The 23,749-nt window shown below is 38.5% G+C and overlaps 2 protein-coding genes and 1 pseudogene across 21 annotated transcripts in view; 1 reads left to right on the top strand and 2 right to left on the bottom strand.

Annotated features, from left to right (window-relative positions):
* The window catches only part of TMED5 (transmembrane p24 trafficking protein 5), a 28,660-nt gene extending 16,226 nt beyond the window's left edge, over window positions 1–12,434 (bottom strand). Inside the window, 1 exon segment of the mRNA NM_001132754.1 lies at window positions 12,101–12,434. Within this exon segment, the coding sequence (NP_001126226.1) occupies window positions 12,101–12,289 (189 nt within the window). The 5' untranslated portion in view covers window positions 12,290–12,434.
* Window positions 12,435–12,712: 278 nt separating this feature from the next.
* Window positions 12,713–23,749, top strand: part of CCDC18 (coiled-coil domain containing 18) — a 100,734-nt gene continuing 89,697 nt past the window's right edge. For 8 of the 20 annotated variants that reach the window (XM_009247814.3, XM_024230902.2, XM_063718493.1 and 5 more), the window contains exons 1-4: window positions 12,713–12,898; window positions 15,436–15,571; window positions 16,053–16,221; window positions 18,412–18,570. In XM_009247814.3, the coding sequence (XP_009246089.2) occupies window positions 15,438–15,571; window positions 16,053–16,221; window positions 18,412–18,570 (462 nt within the window). In that variant the 5' untranslated portion in view covers window positions 12,713–12,898; window positions 15,436–15,437. Of the gene's footprint in view, window positions 12,899–14,042; window positions 14,548–15,435; window positions 15,572–16,052; window positions 16,222–16,449; window positions 16,972–18,411; window positions 18,571–23,749 lie in introns of those variants that run through there. The other 12 variants (XM_063718530.1, XM_063718515.1, XM_054554180.2 and 9 more) reach the window with 4 other exon arrangements.
* LOC112128574 (large ribosomal subunit protein eL42-like) lies at window positions 22,698–23,192 on the bottom strand (annotated as a pseudogene).

Here is a 23,749-nt window from a genome sequence, read left to right as displayed (position 1 = left end):
CCTTCATTCTGTTGATATGATGTATCATATCATTCTACTGATTGAGAATGCTGAACCATCCTTGCATCCCAGGGACAAATTCCATTTCAACAACAAAAATTGTAAAAAATAAGTATAATTGATATGTTGAGAACAGAGAAAGTAGAATTATATAAAATGTTCAGTAAAAACCAGAGAAGGCAGAAGGGGGGGGGGGAGATGTAAAAAAAGAACAAGTACAATGAATAGAAAGGAGTTATAAACATGGCAATATTAATCCAACAATATCAATAAGTACATTGTGAATGGTCTAAATATGCCAATTAAAAGAACTGCCAGAGTGGATGACAATACAAGATTAACCATATGCTGTCCACAAGAAACCAACTTTAAATATAAAGACACAGATAGATTTAAAGTAAATGGATGCAGAAAGATATACCATGTTAACACTAATTGAAAGAAATCTGAAGTAGCTATATTAATGTCAGAGAAAGATGACTTCAGAATAAGGAAAATCTTCAGGGATAAAGAGGGGCATTACTGGCCGGGCATGGTGGCTCACGCCTGTAATCCCAGCACTTTGGGAGGCTGAGGCAGGCAGATCACGAGGTCAGGAGATCGAGACAATCCTGGCTAACATGGTGAAACCCCACCTCTGCTAAAAATACAAAAAATGAGCTGGGCGTGGTGGCACGTGCCTGTAGTCCCAGCTACTTGGGAGGCTGAGGCAGGAGAATCTCTTGAATCCGGGTGGTGGAGGTTGCAGTGAGCCAAGATGGCACCACTGCACTAGAGCCTGGGCGACAGAGTGAGCAAGACTCTGTCTCAAAAAAAAAAGTGAAGAGTGGGGACATTACCTATAATGAATGGGTCAACTTTCCAGGAAGACATACCAATCCTTATGTGTATACACCTAACAACAATGTATCAAAATATGTGAGGCAAAAACTGAAAGAGCCACAAGAAGAAACACAAAATCATTACTATAGTTGGAGACTGTGACATCCCTCTATCAGTAATTGACAGATCCAAGAAGCAAAAAATCAGTAAGGATGTAGTTGAACTGAACAGCACCATCAATCAAATGTGTCTAATTGAATCTTGAGAACTAATCAATCCAGTGATGGCAGAATAACATTCTTCTCAAGCTCATATGGAACATTCACCAACACAGACCACATTCTGGGCCATAAAACACATCTTGATTTGTGCTGTCAGACCACAGTGGAATTAAGGTAGAAATCAGTAATACAAAAAAAGCTGTAAAATTCCCACCTATTTGGAGATTAAACCACACATTTATAAAGAACTCATGGGACAAAGAAGTCTCAAGATAATTTTTTTTTAACTTCAATGAAATGAAAATACAACCTAACAAAAATTTGTGGGATACAGAGAAATCAATACCTAGAGGGAAATTTATAGCATTGGATGAACTTATTAGAAAAGAAGAAAGATCTAAAATCAATAATCTAGACATCCACCTTAGGAAGCCAGAGAAAGAACAGTAATACAAACCTAAAACAACCAGAAGAAAAACATTAGAGCAGAAATCAAGAAAACTGATAACAAGAAATCAACCCAGAAAAAAAAAAAAAATCAATGAAGCAAAAAACTGGTTTTTTAAAAAGATCAATAAAACTAATAAATTTCTAGTCTGGCAAACTAAGAAAAAAAACAAGGCAAACCAAGAAAAAAAAAAAACACAAGAAAAAAAGACACAGAACACTAATATCAGAAATAAAAGCTGGGTCATCATTAATTATCTATGGACATTAAAAAGATAATAATGGCCAGGAGTGGTGGCCAATGCCTGTAATCTCAACACTTCGGGAGGCTGAGATGGGAGGATCACTTGAAGCCAGGAGTTTGAGACTAGCCTAGGCAGCAAAGTGAGACCCTGTCTGTACACACACACACATACACACACACACACACACACACACAATTAGGCAGGCATGGTGGTGCATGACTGTAGGCCTAGCTACTTGGGAGGCTGAGGTGAGAGGATCACTCGAGCCCAGAAGTTCAAGGCTGCTGTGAGCTATGATCGTGTCACCGAACTCCAGCCTGGGTGATGGCAAGACTCCATCTTAAAAAATATAAATAAAAGGATAATAGTGGTGAGAGGTGACAGCGTGCTGGCAGCCCTCACTTGCTCTCAGCGCCTCCTTGGCCTTGGCGCCCACTCTGGCCATGCTTGAGGAGCCCTTCAGCCCGACGTTGCACTGTGGGAGCCCCTTTCTGGGCTGGCCAAGGCCGGAGCCGGCTCCCTCAGCTTGCCGGGAGGTGTGGAGGGAGAGGCGCAGGCGGGAACCGGGGCTGTGCCTGACGCTTGCGGGCCAGCTCGAGTTCCGGGTGGGCGTGGGCTCCGTGGGGGACCCGCACTGGGAGTGGCCGGCAGGCCCACAAGCCCCTGGCAGTGAGGGGCTTAGCACCTGGGCCAGCAGCTGCTGTGCTTCATTTCTTGCCAGACCTTAGCTGCCTCCCGGCGGGGCAGGGCTTGGGACCTGCGGGCCCGCCATGCTTGAGCCTCCCCTCAGCCCCCAGCTGTCGGCTCCTGCATGGCCGGAGCCTCCCCAAGGAGCGCCGCTCCCTGCTCCATGGCGCCCAGTCCCATTGACCGCCCAAGAGCTGAAGAGTGCGGGCGCACTGCATGGGACTGACAGGCAGCTACACCTGCAGCCCAGGTGCGGGATCCACTGGGTGAAGCCAGCTGGGCTCCTGAGTCTGGTGGGGACTTGGAGAATCTTTATGTCTAGCTAAGGGATTGTAAATGCACCAATCAGTACTCTGTGTCTAGCTCAGGGTTTGTAAATACACCAATCCACACTCTGTATCTAGCTAATCTTGTGGGGACGTGGAGAACTTTTGTTGTCTAGCTCAGGGATTGTAAACGCATCAACCAGCACCCTGTCAAAACAAACCAATCAGCTCTCTGTAAAACAGACCAATCGGCTCTCTGTAAAATGGACCAATCAGCAAGATGTGGGTGGGGCCAGACAAGAGAATAAAAGCAGGCTGCCCCAGCCAGCAGTGGCAACCCACTGCGGTCCCTTTCCACACTGTGGAAGCTTTGTTCTTTCGCTCTTTGCAATAAATCTTACTGCTGCTCACTCTTTGGGTCCACACTGCCTTTATGAGCTGTAACACTCACCGCGAAGGTCTGCAGCTTCACTCCTGAAGCCAGCGAGACCACAAACCCACCGGGAGGAACGAACAACTCCAGACACGCCACCTTAAGAGCTGTAACTCTCACCGCGAAGGTCTGCAGCTTCGCTCCTGAGCCAGCGAGACCACAAACCCACCAGAAGGAAGAAACTCCGAACACATCCGAACATCAGAAGGAACAAACTCTGGACACGCTGCCTTTAAGAACTGTAACACTCACCGCAAGGGTCTGCGGCTTCATTCTTGAAGTCAGTGAGACCAAGAACCCACCAATTCCGGACACAGTGGAACATTATTAATAAATCTGTACCCACAAATTTGAAAACTTAGATGAAACAGGCCAATTCCTTGAATGATGCAAAGTACCAAAACTCATACAAGGACAAATAGATAACCCGAATAGGCCCGTATCTGTTACAGAAATTACATTGATAATTAATAACCTCCCCCAAAATAAAGGACCAGGACCAGACAGTTTCAATGGTGAATCCTACCAAACATTTATGGACAAAATGATACCAATTCTCTAAAATCTCTTACAGACAATAAAAGCTGAGGGAACAATTCTTTACTCATTCTGTGAAGCCAACATTACCCTAATATTAAAACCAGAAAAGACATTACAAGAAATGGAAACTACATACCAGTATCTCTCAGGAACACAGATGCAAAAATCTTCACCAAAATATTAGCAAAGCTAATTCAACAATGTAAACAAAGAATTACAACCATGACCAGATGGATTTGTTCCAAGTACATAAGGCTGGCTCAACATTCAAGAATTATTTTGTGTAATTCATCACATCAACAGGCTAAGGAAGAAAACTCAGATGATCACAGCAATGGGTATGGAAAACATATTTGATAAAATCCAATATCAATCCATGATATTTAATATTAAAAAATCTTAGCAAATTAGGAATAGAGGGGAACTTCCTCAACTTAAGGAAGAACATTTACAAAAATCCTACAGCTAAGATCACACTTAATGGCGAGAAACTGGAAGCTTTCTCACTAAAATCAGAAACAAGACAAAGATGCTACTCCCTCATTACTTCTACTCAACACCATACTGGAAGCTCGAGCTAATGTAACACAACAAGAAAGGGAAAGAAAAGACATACCTATTGGAAACGAAGAAATAAAACTGTCCTTGTTCACAGATGACATGATAGTCCATGTAGAAATCCTAAAGAACTGCAAAAAAAAACCCGTCCCGGAACTAATAAGTGATGATAGCCAAGTCTCAGTATACAATATTAACATACAATAGTCAACTGCTTTCCTATACACCAGCAACAAGCAACTGGAGTTGGGAATAAAAAATACAATACCATTTACATTAGCACTAAAAGAAAAAAAAGAAAAAAGAATTACTAAAAGAAAAAAAAGAAAAAAGAATTAGGTACAAATCTACCAAAATATGTACAAGATCTATAATCCCAGTAATCCCAGCTACTCAGGAGGCTGAGATGGGAGGATTCTGAGCCCAGGAGTTTGAGACCAGCGGAGTTACACAGCAAGACCTCATCTCAAAAAAGAAAAAACAAATTAGTACATTGTTGGTGGGAATGTAAATTAATACAGCCCTATGGAAAACAATATGGTGGTTCCTCAAAAAACCATAAATACAACTACCATATCATCTAGTAATCTCACTTCTGGTATACATCCAAAGGAACTGAAATCAGTATGTAAAAGAGATATCTGCACTCCCATATTCATTGAAGCATTATTCACAATAGTCAAGACATAGAAACAACCTAAGTGTCCATTAACGAATGAATAAAGAAAATGTGGTGTAGATACACAATGCAATACTGGAGGACATTACACTAAGTGAAATAAGCCAGGGACAGAAAGACAAATACTGCATTATCTCATATGTGGAATCTAATACAGTTGAATTCCTAGAAGTGGAGAGTAGAACGATGGTTACCAGAAGCTGGGGGTGGGCGGCTTGGGGAGAGAGGGAATAGGGAGTTGTTGATCACAGAGTACAAAGTTTCAGATAGACAGAAGGAATAGGTTTTGAGGTCTATTGCACAGGAAGGTGACTATAGTCAATAATAATGTATATTTCAAAATAACTGAGACTGAATTTCAAATAGCTCATCATAAAAAATTATAGGCAAGGCCATGTTAATTAGCCTGATTTAATCATTACATATTGTACATATGTATCAGAACATCACGCTATACTGCGTAAATGTATACAATTATAATTTGCCAATCAAAAATAATATTAATAAACTTTTAAAGCTAATGAAGTAGAAGATAGAGCTGAAGAAATTATCCATAAAATAGGAGAGTGAGACAAAGAGAGAAATTATGAGAGATTAAGAAGCATGGATGAGCCACTTAAACTGCAGTGAAAATGCAGAAGCAGAAAATTTAAAAAGCTACAAGAGAAAATAGAGATGAACTACAAATACATAACAAACTGACAGGAAGCTTCAACAGCTATAATTGGAGTCAGAAGACAATAAAATACTAGTTTTAATGCATTTAGGAAAAACATCTGTCAGTGAAGAATTCTTTAAGTAATTCAATTCTTTAAGAAAAGTCAAGAGAGCAGAGCCGTGAGAACCAGAGGAAAACAAATTAAGCCTGAAATCAGTCCTATTCAGACTTCCAGTTATATGAACCAATAGACTTCCTTATTAAAAACTGATTTGGTTTGTTTACCTGTTGGTAAAAACTTTGTAAGGACTTTAAGGACCATGACATTTTAATTAAATAATCATATATGTTTCACCCCATCAAACCCTATATGTTTTTATGAGTATGGGAAAAGGTGTGGAAGAGTTCACATCTAGGAGAATGACAACAGGCATTCAATAGAGTTACAAAGAGTTTTTTTTTTTTTTTGAGACGGAGTCTCACTCTGTCGCCCAGGCTGGAGTGCAGCGGCGCAATCTCGGCTCACTGCAACCTCTGCTTTCCGGGTTCAAGTGATTCTCCTGCCTCAGCCTCCAGAGTAGCTGGGACTACAGGCGCGCACCACTGCGCCCAGCTAATTTTTGTTTTTTGTTTTGTTTTTTTTTAAGAGATGGTGTTTCACTATGTTGGTCAGGCTAGTCTCCAACTCCTGACCTCGTGATCCACCCACTCTGGCCTCCCAAAATGCTGGGATTACAGGCGTGAGCCACCGCACCCGGCTTTTTTTGCTTTTACATCTTTGTATTGTTTGACTTACTCTAACGAGGCTGTATATTACTTTTATAATTGGAAGTAAAAAAATTCATAAAGGAGACAGGTGTGGTGGCACGTGCCTGTAGTCCCAGCTACTCAGGAGGCTGGTTGAAGTGGGAGTATCACTTGAGCCCAAGTTCGAATTCAGCCTAGGCAACAATAGTGAGACCCCATCTCTCTCTTTTTTTTAACTTTTATTTTAGGCTTGGGGATACATGTGAAGGTTACATAGGTAAACGTGTTAAAAACCACAATTATTTTTGCACCAACCTAATATTTCATCACCCAGATATAAAGCCCAGTACCCAATAGTTATCTTTTCTGTGCCTCTGTCCTTCCACCCTCCCTCCTCAAGTAAATCCCAGTGTCTGTTGTTTCTGTCTTTGTATTCATAAATTCTTACCATTTAGCTCTCACTTCTAAGTGAGAACACGTGGTATTTAGTTTTCTGTTTCTGCGTTAGTTTGCTAAGGATAATAGCCTCCAGCTCAACCCATATTCCCACAAAAGACATGATCTCATTCTTTTTTATGGCTGCATAGTATTCCATGGTGTATATGTACCACATTTTCTTTATCCAAACTGTCATTGCTGGGCATTTAGTTGATTCCATGTCTTTGCTATTGTGAATAGTGTTGCACTGAACATTCGCATGCATGTGTCTTTATGGTAGAATGATTTATATTCCTCTGGGTGTATACCCAGTAATGGGATTGCTGGAGACCCTATCTCTTAAAAAAAAAAAAAAAAAAAAAAAGTATATATACACACACACACACTCACATAAAACCCAAATATATATATTATTAAATATATTATTCTCCCCAAAACCCACCCATTTATATATATATATATACTTATATAATACTTAAAAGCCATTTATATATATATATATAAAAATGGACCTCAAAGGTATCTTTCACTCTTCTTCCTTAGTATCTTGGCACATGTTGTTCTTTCTAATCCATTGTCTTGTTCCACTTACTCCCTTATGTCCATATATATATATATATATATACACACACACACACACACACACACACACACGGCTTTTGATTTTTTGTTTTTTTATATACAAATTTATATATACATATACATTTATATGTATATGAATATATTATATATTTTGTATATGTATAAAATGTGTGTATATATAATAGATAGGTGTGTGTATATATAAAACAAAAAATAATAAATACTCAAAAGCCATTTTTTCCCAAAGATCAATAAAGTAGTCCTATCTACTTTATACATATAATATTAGGCATGTATACCTGTAGATAAAATGGAAATAGGAGATATTCCAAATGGCATCAGGTATATTATACAAGTAAATTTTAAAAATTAGATGAAATGGCCAGTTTACCAGAAAATAGTGAAATTTGGCTCTATACAAAAATGAAAGACTAATAAAAATTTTAAAAAATTGATATAGCTATATTCTCCCAAAAACCCACCCAGATAGTTTTACATGTTTGGTAAACGTCTGGTTCACTCATTCAATAGATACTTCTTAGTGCCTATTATGCCCTTAAAAAGGTATTCTTGTTCTAGGCTCAGGGTTTATTTTCTAGCTAACATTTTTTGAGTGCTTATTTGGTGCTAGATACCATTCCTTTTACATGTATTAGCATATTTATTCTTCACAATAATATATAGTGGGGAGCAGATGATTACTGTTAAAGTATAGAAACTGGTACAGAGAGGCTCAATACCTTGTGGCCAAAACGATCTTTTAAAAAACACAGATCAAGTTAACCTGCTTATAACTATTCAGTGGCTTCTTACTGGTCTCTGCAAAAGACCCATATTCTTAACAAGGACACAAAAGCCCACAATGATTTGGTTGCTGTTGCTACTGACTTCTCTAGAGTAGACTTGTACCACTTTTCTCTCTCTGTATCCTATCTTTCAGGACCTCAAAGGTATCTTTCTCTCTTCTTCCTTAGTATCTTGGCACGTTGTTGTTCTTTTTTACCCATTGTCTTGTCCCACTCATTCCCTTATGCCTAGTGAAAGCCTGATAATTCTGTAGATCTTAACTCTACTTCTGGATGTCTTTCAATTTCCAGATAAAATGAAGTCCTCCTACTGAGCCCACTCATAGTCTTATGAACTTACCTTCATTACCCCATTAAATATTTCGACATGTATTTGTGTAATAATTTGATTAATGTCTGTCCCCATACTTGATTGTATGAGGGCATAGACTATACACACACACACACACAAACATATATATATATATATATTTTTGAGGCTGGGTCTCGCTCTTGTCACCGAGGCTGGAGTACAGTGGTGTGATCACAGCTCACCATAGCCTCAACCTCCTGGGCTCAAGTGATCCTCCCACCTCAGCCTCCCAAGTAGCTGGAACCACAAGTGTGTGCTACCATGCCTGGCTAACTTTATTTTTGGTAGAGATGGGGTCTTGCTATGTTGTCCACGCTGGTGTGAAACGCCTGTGCTTGAGTGATCCTCCCACCTTGGCCTCCCAAAGTGTTGGGATTACAGGTGTGAGCCACTGCACCTAGCTGATATTTTCACTCACCATTGTATCCCTAGCACCTTGGATGTGCTGACACATATCAAGCACTCAAGAATGACTTAAATTTCTAAATGGATTATCTATTTTAGTCATAAGATACATGAATTGGCATTAAAGTTTTCAAGAACCTCTATCAATATAATGTGAGGCTAGTCAATTATCCAAAAAGTATTCTCCTAAAACCTAAAAAGAAATTAGTAAAATTTTCAATATGTCACAGTAACCATGGACAAAATTAGATTGTCTGTTCCTTAATATTTTAAAAACTAACTTTAAGACAAAAATTAGTAGGATGTAGTTACTGGGAAATTAAACAAGTTGGGAAATGCAAACAGGGTGGAAGATGATATTTACCCTACACATCTCACCAACACTGTCTAGGATTACAGACATTAAATGATTTTACCTCTTTCCTTAATGAAAACAAATTGTTTAGGGAGAATGCTTTAAAGGAATAGTCCCAGCCGGGCGCGGTGGCTCACACCTATAATCCCAGCACTTTGGAGGCCGAGGCTGGCAGATCGCTTGAGATCAGGAGTTTAAGACCAGTCTGGCCAACACGGTGAAACCCTGTCTCTACTAAAAATACAAAAATTAGCTGGGTGTGATGGCACATGCCTATAGTCCAGCTACTCAGGAAGCTGAGGCAGGAGAATCACTTGAACTCGGGAGATGAAGGTTGCAGTGGGCCAAGGTCGCGCCACTGCACTCCAGCCTGGGTAACAGAGTGACAGAGGGAGACTCTCTCAAAAAAAAAAAAAAAAAAAAAGGAACAGTCCCTTTAAGAGTGACTAAAGATGTAAAGAATAAAGCTAAACCAAGCCAGCTACATAACTACAGAGGTATAAATGTAAAATTAACATTCATTGACTATTTACTATGTGTCAGGGATGATCTATGAGCATTTTTTAATAGACCACTTTACACTGAATATGAGCATTTATTAACTCATGCTTTTTCAAATCAACTCTATGATGTAGTTACAATTATTATCTCTATTTTACAAGTGAGAAGATCACATAAGTTTTAAGTAGGCAGAGTCAAGATTTGAACCCAGGCTAAGGTTAAGAGCTGGTGCTCTTAACTATGAGAGGACAGTAGTTAAAATAGATATCTATCCTAATATGTGTGTAAATACTGAAGTTTTTTTATTAATACAAATTGTTTTCTTATCTAGACTATTTCACTAGCCCTCTAGTTGGTTTCCTTGACTAATTTTGCTCTCCTTAAATCCATTTTCCACACTGCATCCAGTGATCTGCTTAAATCTTAAATGGACTTGTACAAAATTAAGGAAAACCTACTCAGCATGGCAAACAAGGCTACGATTCATGCTTCATGACCCCAGCCTTCTGGCCTCTCCGATGTCCTTTTCTGCTACTCCCACCCTAGACTTTATATGTCTGAAAGTCTAATACAAACTCAGTACTTGTAGTGTCCACTACACACTAACCATCCCCACTTACACTATGTATTTTAAGAACTATGGATCTTTTTGTTCTCTTTTCTGAAATGCCCCTTGTTCCTTGCATTTTCGTCTCAATTAAGCATCTTTCTGGATTAAATTTTATTTTCTCCAGGAATCCTCTTCTGAAACCCTTAGAAGTGACCCTCCTCTACTGGTACTTAGCCATCCTTTATTGAAATTACCTGTTTATGAGCCAGTAACCTTTATTAAGCTCTTTGAGAAGAGGGATTCTTTCTCTTTTACCTACATCCCCCACAACCCGGCTCCCCCTCCGTCTCCCGCCCCTCCATGCACAATTTCTGGCACGTGTTAACTGTTCAGTAAATGTTGAACTTTTGAACTTTACTGGAAATCAAGAAACAGAGTTTTAGCCTCAGTTTTGCTCACTATGTGATTTTAGATATTTTATTCTCTGTGCTTATCATGTGTATCTATATACAACTTAATCCTAAAGTTCCATCGTATAAAAAATTCTACAACTTTTTATTTTGCTCTGTATGTGACAGTACCTGGTATTTAAAAACAATTCTCTACATCAACTTAAAAAGTTAACATTTGATGATTATAATTAACTTCTAAAAAACTGAAAGATGAAACACATCAATGCCTTTTTTTTTTTTTTTCCCTGTACTGCTACCTGAAAACATCGGAATTTGCTGTGGAACGAACAAGATTTCTTCTAAGAAATTACCCCCTACCACCATGACTACATAAAATAAGGTAATTCCCAGCAAGAATATTATGCAGATACTAAAAAGAAAACATGCCGGGCATGGTGGCTCACGCCTGTAATCCCAGCACTTTGGGAGGCCGAGGCGGGTGGATCGCCTGAGGTCGGGAGTTCGAGACCAGCCTGGCCAACATGGTGAAACCCCCGTCTCTACTAAAAATACAAAAATTAGCTGGGCATGGTGACGCACGTCTGTAATTTCAGCTACTCGGGAGGCTGAGGCAGGAGAATCGCTTGAACCCGGGAGGCGGAGGTTGCAATGAGCCGAGATAGCGCCACTGCACTCCAACTCTAGCCTGAGCGACAAAGCGAGACTCCGTCTCAAAAAGAAAACAATGACACGAGGGAAATGCTTACAATGCTCAATGAAAAAATGAAAAGAAAGGAAAGGTTATAAAGTTTTAATATACGATTTGATCTTTTGAAAATAATGGATATATAACTTACACGGAAATGTATCATTAAATATAGCAACAGCTTCTTTCAAAAAGTTTCAAAATCGGGCTTCATGCCAATTACACGATCATAATCCAAAAACCCTTAACTAAAGCAAAGACAGTGATTTGTAACATCTGAATTGTATGAAAGGGGTGGGGGTGATTCAAACAAGTGTCATCACCTCGTCCAATGATGAAGGAGAACGTGTATCAGTTCTGCATTGTGAAATTCTCAGTATCGGAGCATGTAGTGGCTAAGAAAAGCAATGGGCAAATTAGGAAACAAAGAGAAAAGCCAGCGACATTACCAATTCTGGCCTCCTTCCCACCGGAGGAAAGGGGAGAAGGCGGGTAGTCATCAATTCCAGGTCCAGCCTAAGTTCTGGGTCCCCGGCCCCAGCGAGAGCCTCGCCTCGCCTAGCGCGCCTGCGCGGAGCGGGCCGGCTTCCTGGACGGCCCTCGCCTCTTCACCTCCAGGGCCGTCCACCAGAAGTTTCTAAACGGGTGAGAGGCGACAACGCAGTGCAGCTGGGTTAAAGGAAAGAGGCTGATTTATCCTCCGCACTTACTTGGTACTCGATCTCCAGCGAGGCCTTCAGGGGCATGGGCTGGTAGAAGCACTCCTTCTGGCCGGCGGGAAGGGTAAAGGTGAAGTCGCTATCGAGGGAAGGTGTGAAGCCGGCCGCCCCAGGCAGCAGCACCGGAGGCAGAGCGGCCAGAAGGAGCACGGGGAAGGGCAGCCAGATCTTGTCGCCCATCCCTGCTGGGGAGATCCCGGGCTGAAAGAGGCGTGAGGTACTGTTGTCTCCGCTCCGCGTTTCCTCTCTGGACGCCTCGTGGTTGACAGGGAAATCTGGAGTCTGAAGAAACTCCAGGTGGCGGCCGCGGCGGCGGCAAACACTCATCCGAAGGAGAAGCGCAGTTCTCCAAAGGGTAGGGACTCAGGGCGGGGCCAGCAGTCCCGTTCCGCAACCGCCTCAGTCTCGGCCCCCTCAGGCCAGGCGTGAGCGCCGCCCGGCTCTCCCCCTGACGGCCTTCGGTTCCCATGGCTTCCCCCACCAATGGGCATCATGGCGGTAATTGTGGGAAATGTAGTCCCGGGCGGGCTCCGCTAGTGGGCTCGGGCGCGCTCGCCGACCACGATCCCCGGCAAGCCCCGCGCTTCCGGCGGCGCCTCACGCAGTCTGCGCCGGGGCGGGGCAGCGGCCGGTTAGGCGCGTCCCAACGGCTCCCGCGGCGGTTTGAATTCCGTGCTACCGGGGTTCGCTGGTTCTCCGAGTAGTGTCCGAAGCTTCCACGCGCAGGGGCCGGGGAGAGGGTCAGAGGCTTACTAACGCAGACTCGAGTGCGAAGCGCGCAGTCGCCGGGTGGGTCTCTCCCCAGCTAAGACTTGGGTGGTGAGCGACTGCGCCTTGGCGTGGGGAAACCGGCTTGCCTGGGGGAGTTTTGTTCCTTTCCCTCCCGGCACCTTGGATGCGCTGGGACTGTTCCTCGTGGTTGCTGAGCATGCTGCTCTGAACGGTTGTATTTTATTTTAGGAAAAATAGGAGGCCGGGTGCAATGGCTTACGCCTGTTACTTTAACACTTTGGGATGCCGAGGCGGGAGGATTGCGTGAGCCCAGGAGTTCGAGGCCAGCCTTGGCAATATGGCAAGCCACTGTCTATAAAATTAAAAAAAAAAAAAAAAAAGAGAGGAAACTGTCACTTCCGTCCCCCACCCCCGCCCCCGCTTCTTTCAGACGGATGTAAGATTAGCTGTGTCAAGCGATCTTGAGACAGGAGACTACTACATAAAATTATGATCTCTTTCCAAAATGAGGAATCTTTTTCGACTATAGCCCATTGTATCACATACATAGGGTGTAAAATAACACTTGTCCTTCGTTTGATGGGTGTGCGTGTGCAAACCTACAAGCACATTGTTAATTAGGGCCAAAAGATGATGTTGTTAAGGTCGGTGAGTAGGATGATGTGCTTTTCTAGGTATGCGTAGTCAGTGAAGATAGCCTTTTTTGGGTAACTACTGTAAATTGAAGTTAAGGACATTCATTTGACAGTAAATGGCCCACTAGGAAAATGAAAACATTTTAGTATCAAATATATTCATTGCTACTGCAGAAGAGTTAGGGAGTTGTTTCTTTCTTTCTTTCTTTCTTTCTTTCTTTTGAGACCGAGTCTGATTCTGTCGCCCAGGCTGGAGTGCAGCGGCGCGATCTCGGCTCACTGCAACCTCTGCCTCCCAGGTTCAAGCAATTCTCTGCCTCAGCCTCCCGAGTAGCTGAGATTACAGGCGCTCGCCACCATCCCCGGCTAATTTTTTTGTATTTTTAGTAGATACGGGGTTTCACCATCTTGGCCACGTTGATCTTTAACTCTTGACCTCGTGATCCACCCGCCTCGACCTCCCAAAGTGCTGGGATTACCGGCGTGAGCCACCGCGCCCGGACTGGGAGTTATTTCTTGCATGGCAATACACAGATGTTGAACTAAAACCTGATTTAAGATGAAATATATAGTACCAAATGGCATTATAGAATTTGCCCAATTTTCTCTACCCTTTTCTCCTTCACCATCCTACAGAGAGCTAGAGATGTTGAATAGATAAAGCAGGATGGGGACCTGATTTATTGACTTGTCTGCGAGAGTCTTGTCACTTAAGCAGAAGCAAATTTGTGGAAACAGAAAAGGGAAAGAGGATAGAACCAGTTTGTCTATTAAGATTACATAGTATCTCATTTAATTTCCTGCCACTTTCTTTCCATAAGGTGGGAGTTTTCTTTTTAATCTTCCTCCCTACATCTGAGAATTTTTGAGTGGGGAATAAATGTAGCATACCATTCTAACTGGATGAGGGAAGGAAGGACAGTTTAGTATTCGTTAATTCATTCAAAATATTGAGCTTCTCTAAGTACATTGCAGTCCTGAACGTAATGCACAGGACTTTTAACCTTTTGGAACTTGGGATGGGATCAGAATGCTAAGAAGGGCGTTGAAGGAGATGCTACAATGAAAAAGGTAAATGGGATCTGAAAGAGGAATGTAATTTTAAGATTGCGCAGAAAGCTCTGTAGGAATAGTGGAGATTATAAAGCTTTAGTTTTTTATTGTATTCATTAGAATAATAAAATGTGATGCTTTATTGTGATTTTTTATGTGCAAAGAGATTTAGTAGTTTCACAACCCTAGAGATACTCATCCACTGAAGAAACAAAAGCTTTTCTTCATTTATTTATGTGAGTTGACCTGCCAAATGTTATTTTGATCCCTGTGGTTGTGACTTGTAAATGTGTGTTTTTTAAATTTTATAACTATTGGGTATAGGAGGAGGAGACAGCTTTTAACTGGTAATAAATTCCCTTCTAACAAAATATGAATGACTGTAATGATACCATTTAATCAGATGTCCAGTACTTGTAAGTGATTATGAAAGTTCAAACACCTCATATTGAAATTGGTATGTAATAAGTAATAAAGCTACAATGTGACATAATTTAATGGTCTTTGCATCCTAATGACTTGGATTCAAATCTTGATTTCACCATTTACAGTTTGTGTGACTTTGAGCAAGTTATTTAATGTCTGATTCTTAGTTTCCTTAACATGTAATGAAAATACTTAACAATTGTTAGGAAGATCAGGTATGCTTAGAAAAGGGGAAATATAATAACTAGACCCTGGCTAAAATGAAAGATTCATTCATTGAAATTGTATTGAACTCCTTTATGGCTTTACACTACAGATACATTCATTATTATTGATTTTTTGTTTTGTTTTAAACCACCATGAAAGATTTCACAACATTTGAAATAGAAAACTAATGAGTTAAATTCTATTCATGTGAGTATTTTGACTGAAACTACAGAATCTTTCAGACAAGGTACAAGAAATTAATTTTTTTTTAAGAAATGGAATCTAGTTCATCAGACTACTATAATAAAGACAATGAAGAGGAAAGTTTGCTTGCAAATGTTGCCTCCTTAAGACATGAACTGAAGATAACAGAATGGAGTTTGCAGAGTTTAGGGGAAGAGTTATCCAGGTAAGTAAGTAAAATCACGTATAGAATTCACTGTGCCTTAAATAAATCAATATAAAATGTGTCGATTTCATTATGATGTATTGTTTCTAACGTGCCTCTGGAATAAGAAATAATTTTCTTATACTTTTTAATGTAACTTTCAGTTTAGGGAAAAATAGGAATATTAGAGAAGCCTCTTTGCATATTAAAAACACTTTCAGTGTATTAGAACTCAGTATAAAATATATATTTTGGGCTTTACTAATTTTTTCTGATTCTTTTGAATCTTAAGTAATCTTAGCGTAGAGGCTCTAGAAATACAGTTTGCTACTTTAAAAGTAATTATGATTTATTTAAAATTTAGTGGAAACATTGCCTTATGTTCATAACTGTGAATCTGCTTAGCAGCATTTCAGGTTTTCTATTTTCTTATTTAATGTATAGCAATTTGTAGTGAATAAACTATCCAAGAACTGAAATATGTTTTTTCTTTTTTTTCTAGTGTTAGTCCAAGTGAAAATTCTGATTATGCCCCTAATCCTTCAAGGTCTGAAAAGCTAATTTTGGATATTCAGCCTAGCCACCCTGGACTTTTGAATTATTCACCTTATGAAAACGTCTGTAAAATATCTGGTAGCAGCACTGATTTTCAAAAAAAGCCAAGAGATAAGGTTATTGTTTTTAGACCTATCTAGTTAAAGGAGTTTTGGTTTTAGGCCTGTCTACTTAAACAAATTTTTTTTTCAGTTTTTCTTTAAATACCTTATTCATGGTTTCCATAATCTTTTACTGTGGTACTCAAGAATTTAAATATAATTGTTCTTTTTATGTTCTAGCAAGAAAGTAGTTATCTTGGTGTATTACTCTACTTTTAAACTTACATATTTATTACCTTTTTGCAGTTAAATGTCTTCTTAAGTAAATTATAATCCCCTTGATTTTAACACTACATCTTATACATAATAGGTAATCAATTGTTTATTAAGTAGTTAAGGTATACCCACCATTTAAAGCCTGGTTAAAGTACTTTGGATAGTATGGCACTGTTCTCTTTTCATTATCTATTTTGTCAATGATGTTAGAGATCTTTGCTTGGTCTGAAACTCTCTTCCTTTTTCTTATTCTATCATATATTTATCTCCCTGCATTTATCCCTCTTCCTCACTCAACCCTTTTATCTCCTTTTACACTCTCTTCCTATTCTTTGTTTCCTCGACTCCCTACATGTATATACACAGATATGGTTGCACATAATCTTTTTGGATATGTATTTGCTCTTTCCACTTCAGAAAGCCAACCATTAAGAGCTTTCCTTTTTGTAAGGAAATGAATGCTTAATGCTTAATGCTTAATGCATTAATGCTTAATGAAGCTGTCTGAATCTACTTTTTAGAAACAAATTCAAATTCCATTTTTACATGGTATGTAATTCTAAGAAATTTGATCTCTATCCTCATTCAAATTGCTGATCATTCTTATTGTATATGTGCCTTAATTGGGAAAACAATAATGGTAATGCCTATCAAAGACAAAAGGCTAATCTAGTGTGTAAAGATCTCCTAGAAATTGAGAACAAAAAGATCAGTAACCCATTGGGCAAAAGACATGAACGGAAAAAGAAATAAAAGTGATATCCAAACTAATGAAAAGGTGTCCAATTTCACGCATAATAAGATAAATTCAAAATGAAACTATACCTAAGTACCTTACGTAGTTCTTTCCTATAGAATTATTAAACATTCACATGTTTGAGATGTTATTTTATTGGGTACGGGTACATTGCCTAGTGGGAATGCACAATGATATAACCCCAACTGAGATGCATTTGGCAATATTTACCAAAATACAAATACATTTATCTTGACTTGGAACTCCCATTTCTGGAAAACGATACTATAGACACATCTGCAGGATATGAAATTAGGCATTGTTTATCGTATCAAAAGATTAGAAATAGTTCAAGTATCCAGTAATAGGGGGTTAGCTGAATAAACTAATGGTTTATTCATACAATGGAAACTATGCAGTTGAGAAGAAAAAAGGAGTTTGTCAATGTATTTATTATGGAGAGATTGCCAGTGTATATTGTTCAAGTAAAAAAAAATGCAAGGTGCAGAATGTTATATTTAATGTGCTAGTTTTTGCATAAGGAGAGGAGGGAAGTGGGTAATTTGTATTGCTTATGTATGCATGTGGAATCACTAGAAGACTAAACAAGAAACTTATAAAAGTGGTTACCCACCTATTAAAGATGGGAAGAGACTTCTGTGTATACTTTTTCTTTTATATAGTTTTGAATTTTGAATTGCATAAATAAATCACTCAAAATAAAGTTAATTAAAAGAAATGTTTTGAAAATCACAATCCTAATGAAAATTAAATGTAAAATATGTATAAAAAGAATATAATAAAAATATGTATACAGATAAAATAATATTTTACCTATTATCCATTTTATTGTTGGTGGACATTTGGGTTCTTCCTATGTACTATCTCTTGTGGACAATGTAGCTATGAATAGTTTTATATCTGCACGTGCAAAAGTACAAAAGTTTTTATCAGGTTTATGTCTAGGGATGATATTATTGGTTCTTAGCGTATTCAACTTTGCTGGATAATACCAGCCAGTTTCCCAAAGTGCACCACTGTTTTCCAGGTTATACTTATATGTACTTCCACCAGCAGTGGAAGAGAGAGTATTGATTGTTCCACATATCCTTGTCAATACTCACTAAGTATTTTAACTCATTTTCTGAGGTGCTTAGTTATTTTATTAATAATTGCTCATAATTTTCCATTAATTACATGTAACCGTTAATTGAAATAATTGAAAATATATTTGTTCTTTTTCATTCTTTCAGATGTTTTCATCTTCTACCCCTGTGGATCAGGAGATTAAAAGCCTTCGAGAGAAACTAAATAAACTTAGGCAACAGAATGCTTGTTTGGTCACACAGAATCATTCCTTAATGACTAAATTTGAATCTATTCACTTTGAATTAACACAGTCAAGAGCAAAAGTATGTATCTTGAAATAAGTTTGCCAACAGAAAATAGTTGTTATTTTAAGATTTATGATTGGAAAAATATTCCTTGTATTGCCACATTGCCTTAATGTGTTATGGGAAGTAATTTTCATTATAATACTATAGTATCAACATGTTATAAAATCAATATTGTATGAATTATATCTGAAAATGATTGAAGGGAACTTTACAGTTTTTGCATTTAGATAAGTCAGCTTCTTAAGGTATTAAGATTACCAATTTGTGTGGTTTTATTTTTTATACAAAGGAAGTATAACTTACTTATCTTCCCTTTTAAAATAACACATTGTCATTGTTGAAAATTTTAAAAGTAGCAAAAAGAGGAAGAAAGATCAACCAGAGTTTCCACCTAGAAACCACTTTACCAGTTTAATACGTAGTTGAATCCAGACTATTTTAAATAGTTTTGGTGTTTTCTGTTTTTCACTTTATATATAGTCTGTGCATGTTCTGATGCATTTACATAGGTTTTCCATTGAACATTTTTTATGGTAGCATTATATTTCATGTGATTATATCATAATTTAATAATTCCCGTATTTCAGTGGTTTCCTATTTTTTTACTAAATGATTGATTGGTGTTACACAAAAAATTAGAAGAAACCAAAATGTCCAATAATGGAGACATAGTAAATTATGGTATACTCATAAGATAGATTGCAACAAAACCTTTTTTTAAAAAAGGAGGCAAATGTACTAAGACGCAAAGTTGTTTGACTTGTATGGAGCATTATAAGGTTTAAATGATACAATATATGTAGTCACTTAAAACAGTGTCTATGTGTAGTCAGCACTCAAAAACAATTACCTAATATATTTAGTGGCAGAAAAACATTACAGAGCAGTACACACATGTATAATAATCTTAGTTTTCCTCTTTATAAGAAATGTACATGTGTCTGTGTGTGTGTTTGTATGTAAATATATATACATGTGATATGTTAAGATTAGAAACTATGCTTCACACTGTTGATAATTTCGAGAGAGATTGGAAGGTTGGAGTGAGGCTTTCACTGTTTACTTTTATAAGCATTGTATACATACATTATATGTAGTTTTAAATAGAGGAGTTATGGGAAGACTTTATTTTTCTTTTCTGTTTTTTCAAACAAAACAAAATGCTATTAGGGATTATTTCAGCACAGGAAAAACAAAATGCAGCAATGAACATAAAACTTCTTTGGTGTTTGAGATTATTTCTAGGGTAGATTTCCAGAGGCAGAATGACCAAATTTTAGGGAAATAATGTTTTTCAAGCATTTACATTTGGTTCCTCATCTTTTCTTGGTCACTTTGAGGGAAAAATGCTGTTTTTCTTGATTTCTTACAAAATGTACCTTTTCAGTATATTTTTTTGCCATTTAGATTTCTTTGTGATTTGTCTGTTCGTTTTTTCTGCTTATTTTTAAAATTTTTCTTCAACTATAGATAATCTCTCTTTTTAAAGTCATGATTGCTTAGTGACTTAAAGTAAGAAAAGAGACATAAAGATAATTTTATAACTATGAACTAATAGCATTTTGAACCTTTCTTTTTAGGTTATAAATATACCAGTGGTTATGCGAGGAAGTAAGATACTAGTATTGTATTTCTCAGCTCAGCATTTTCAAAGTTGTTGAAATATTTTTTAGGGAAGCCACCTATTTCAGGCCATGTATGAGCTTTTAATGTTACATATATGCCCACTATTGAGACTCTTTTGCAGAAATCAATCAATATATTCATAACTTACATCTGGCAATGGTTGTACTTACTCTTCTGGAGCCTGGCATCCTGCTCTTTCTGAGCTTTTTGCCCTCTATACCTGCTGTCCAACTGCCACCCTGGGACTTCTCTTTGGTGTTCTTCTAGGTTGGATCTACTGTTTCCTGAGTTCCATTTTTTGTTATTTCCTAGTTTATTCTTTCTGTATTTGGAGCATATCTTCCAGTTACTTCCTTGCCTGCCTGAAAATGTCTTCATTTCTTCTTCACTCATGATTAAATTCCAGTTTGAAAATTATTTAATGTCAGAATTTTTAGGGCATTACTCCCTTCTATCTTCCAGCGCCACTTTGAAAAGTCTGTTCCATTGTGAATTACTTTTTAGCATGTAATCTCTTTTTTCCCCCCATACTGTTTGTTTTTCACTTTATGGTAGATGGTAGTTTTTAGGATCTTCCCATTCTGGTGTTTTAAAACTGCACAACAAGGTGTCTTTGAATAGGCCTTTATTACTCATATTGGGTATTTGAGAGCCCTTTCAGGCTGGAAATTTGTATCCTTTGGTTCTGGAAATTTTTCTGTTTCTTAATTTTTATTTTTAATTTTTGTAGGTACATAGTAGGCGTATATATTTTTGGAGTACATTAGATTTTTTGATATAGTCATGCAGCATAATTATCACATCATGGAGAATGGATATCCATCCCCTCAGGCATTTATCCTTTGTGTTATAAACAATCCAGTTATACTCTTAGTTATTTTTAAATGTACAATTAAGTTATTATTGACTATAGTCACCCTGTTGTGCTATAAAATAGTAGTTCTTATTCATTCTTTCTATTTCTTGTACCCATTAACCATCCCCACCTCTCCCCACCCCAACAACTGCCCATCCCGGCCTCTGGTAACCATCCTTTTACTCTCTGTGTCCATGAGTTCAATTGTTTTGATTTTTAGATCCCACAAATAAGTAAGAACATGTGATATGTGTCTTTCTGTGCCTGACTTATTTTACTTAACATAATGCTTTTTAGTTCCATCCATGTTGTTGCAAATGACTGATTCTCATTCTTCTTTATGGATGAATAGTACTCCATTGTGTAAGTACTACATTTTCTTTATCCATTCATCTGTGATGAACACTTAGGTTGCTTCTAAATCTTGGCTATTGAACAGTGCTGCAACAAACATGGAAGTGCAGATACCTTTTCAATATACTGATTTCCTTTCTTTTGGGTATATGCCCAGCAGTAGAATTTCTGGGTCATATGGTAGCTGTATTTTTAGTTTTTTGAGGAGCCTCCAAACTGTTCTCCATAATAATTGTACTAATTTCCATTCCCACCAACAGCGTATGAAGATTCCCTTTTCTCCACATTCATGCAAACATTTGTTATTACCTGTCTTTTGAATGTAAGCCTTGTTTTTTTGTTTTTTTTGAGACAAGGTCTTGCTCTGTTGCCCAGGCTGAAGTGCAATGGTGCAATCACAGCTCAGTGCAACCTTGACCTCCTGGGCACAAGTGATCCTCCCACCTTAACCTCCCAAGTAGCTGGGACTACAGGCACATGCCACTATGCCTGGCTAGTTTTTGTATTGTCTTTTTGTAAAGATGGAGTTTTGCCATGTTGCCCAGGCTGATTTTGAACTCCTGGACTCAAGCAATCCACCCACCTCCCAAAGTGCTGGGATGACAGGATTGAGCTGCCGCGCCTGGCCCTGTGATTTTTATTTAGGAGGTATTCTCAACATTATTTTTTGCACTTCTATTGAATCTTTTATTTTGGCTGTCATACTTTTTTCGGTTTCTAAAGTTTTTTTTGTTCCAATTGTTTTGTATTTCATAACATACTAATGTAGTATTCTCTCAGCACTCTGAAGAGTTAATGATTTTTTTTTCATGTGTGGTTTACTTTCCTTTTTCTTTTGTTTAGGCCTCTGACTTTTATGTTAGAAGCTTTTGGGCTGGGCACGGTGGCTCACGCCTGTAATTCCACAACTTTGGGAATCTGAGGTGGGCGGATCACGAGGTTAAGAGATCGAGACCGTCGTGGCCAACATGGTGAAACCCCGTCTCTACTAAAAATACAAAAATTAGCTGGGCGTGGTGGTGTGTGCCTGTAGTCCCAGCTACTCGGGAGGCTGAGGCAGGAGAATTGCTTGAACCCGGAGGCAGAGGTTGCAGTGAGCTGAGGTCGCGCCACTGCACTCCAGCCTGGTGACAGAGTGAGACTCCATCTCAAAAAAAAGAAGATTTTTTCAGATGTTAGTGTTTTAGCTATTCATATTTAAGAGAAAGGCATTTAAATGCAGATTGGTGGTTTGTTGTCCAGTGGACTTTATTTCTGGGTGATGATTAGGGAGGTGGTTCTTTTGTAGGGAAACACCTCCAGCCCCCAAACAGTATCAGTATGAGATGTTTTTCTTTTCCTTTTTTTTTTTTTTGACTCAAGATTTTATTGTCTTCATAATAAAACACAAGATAACACTTAGAACTGGGTCACTTGGCTCTTTCTGCTCTTATCTCCTCCTAGTTGAGAATGCTTGCATCTTTTAATACTCAGCATTCTCTTAGATCTGCAGTTGGGCTCAATGCACTCAAGCCTTATCACGATCTTCTTTGTAGTTTCAGCCTTTTTCTGGAAAATCTACTTAGTCTGCCCACCATAACCACTCTGCTTCCTGTCATATCGACACTCTCCCTGGGCATACAGAGAATCCTTGCCCTTCTTGTACTGTGTCACTTTCTGGGGTTGGTGCTTGCCACACTTCTTACAGAAAGTCTTACAGGTTTTAGGAATGTTCACCATGTTTGTGGGAGCGCTATCAGCGTGGAAAGAGGTTTTTTGGTTTTTTGGTTTTTTTTTTTTTTGGAGCAATTGAGTTTCTCCAGCAAAGAATCCTTTAGTTTCTCACCTGTGGGATAACCCAAAATGAAATTGAGTAGTAAGGTGGGGCTAACCATTTTGTATTAATTCCCTTGTTACAGCTGTACTTCATTCCTGCTCATTACTCTTAGTGTCTCACAGTCTCAAGCTTCTTCTGTTCAGTTTCTTCTGATAATAAACTTTCTGCCTCTTTCCTAGTATGCCAACACCTTGCTATTGGTGTTCTGGAAGTGGGAAAAAGAGGATGACTGTTACTTGCAGATACGTTGAACTGTATCCCTGGTTTTTCATTAGGTCCTCACTTCTGCCCTCTACAGTACCTTGTGCCTTCATGTTCTAAACTTCTTTTTCAGTGATAGTTATCTTATTGATACTCTCTTCTATACCATTTAGATTGTGGGTTCCCACCCTGCTATAGTAGTTGTACTCTCTTTATAATACAGATTGTAGGGTTATTATGCTTTTCTGTATTTAGATTCTTCCTAGTAAGCATGTATTCTATAATTAGGTTTTTAAATCATAAAAAGTCAATAAATATTTTCTTTTATAATTGTTTATAGT

Source organism: Pongo abelii, chromosome 1, assembly GCF_028885655.2.
Source record: "Pongo abelii isolate AG06213 chromosome 1, NHGRI_mPonAbe1-v2.0_pri, whole genome shotgun sequence".
Lineage (NCBI taxonomy): Eukaryota > Metazoa > Chordata > Mammalia > Primates > Hominidae > Pongo > Pongo abelii.
The sequence above is the reverse complement of the archived record's forward strand: the minus strand, read 5'-3'. Positions and strand labels throughout refer to the sequence as shown.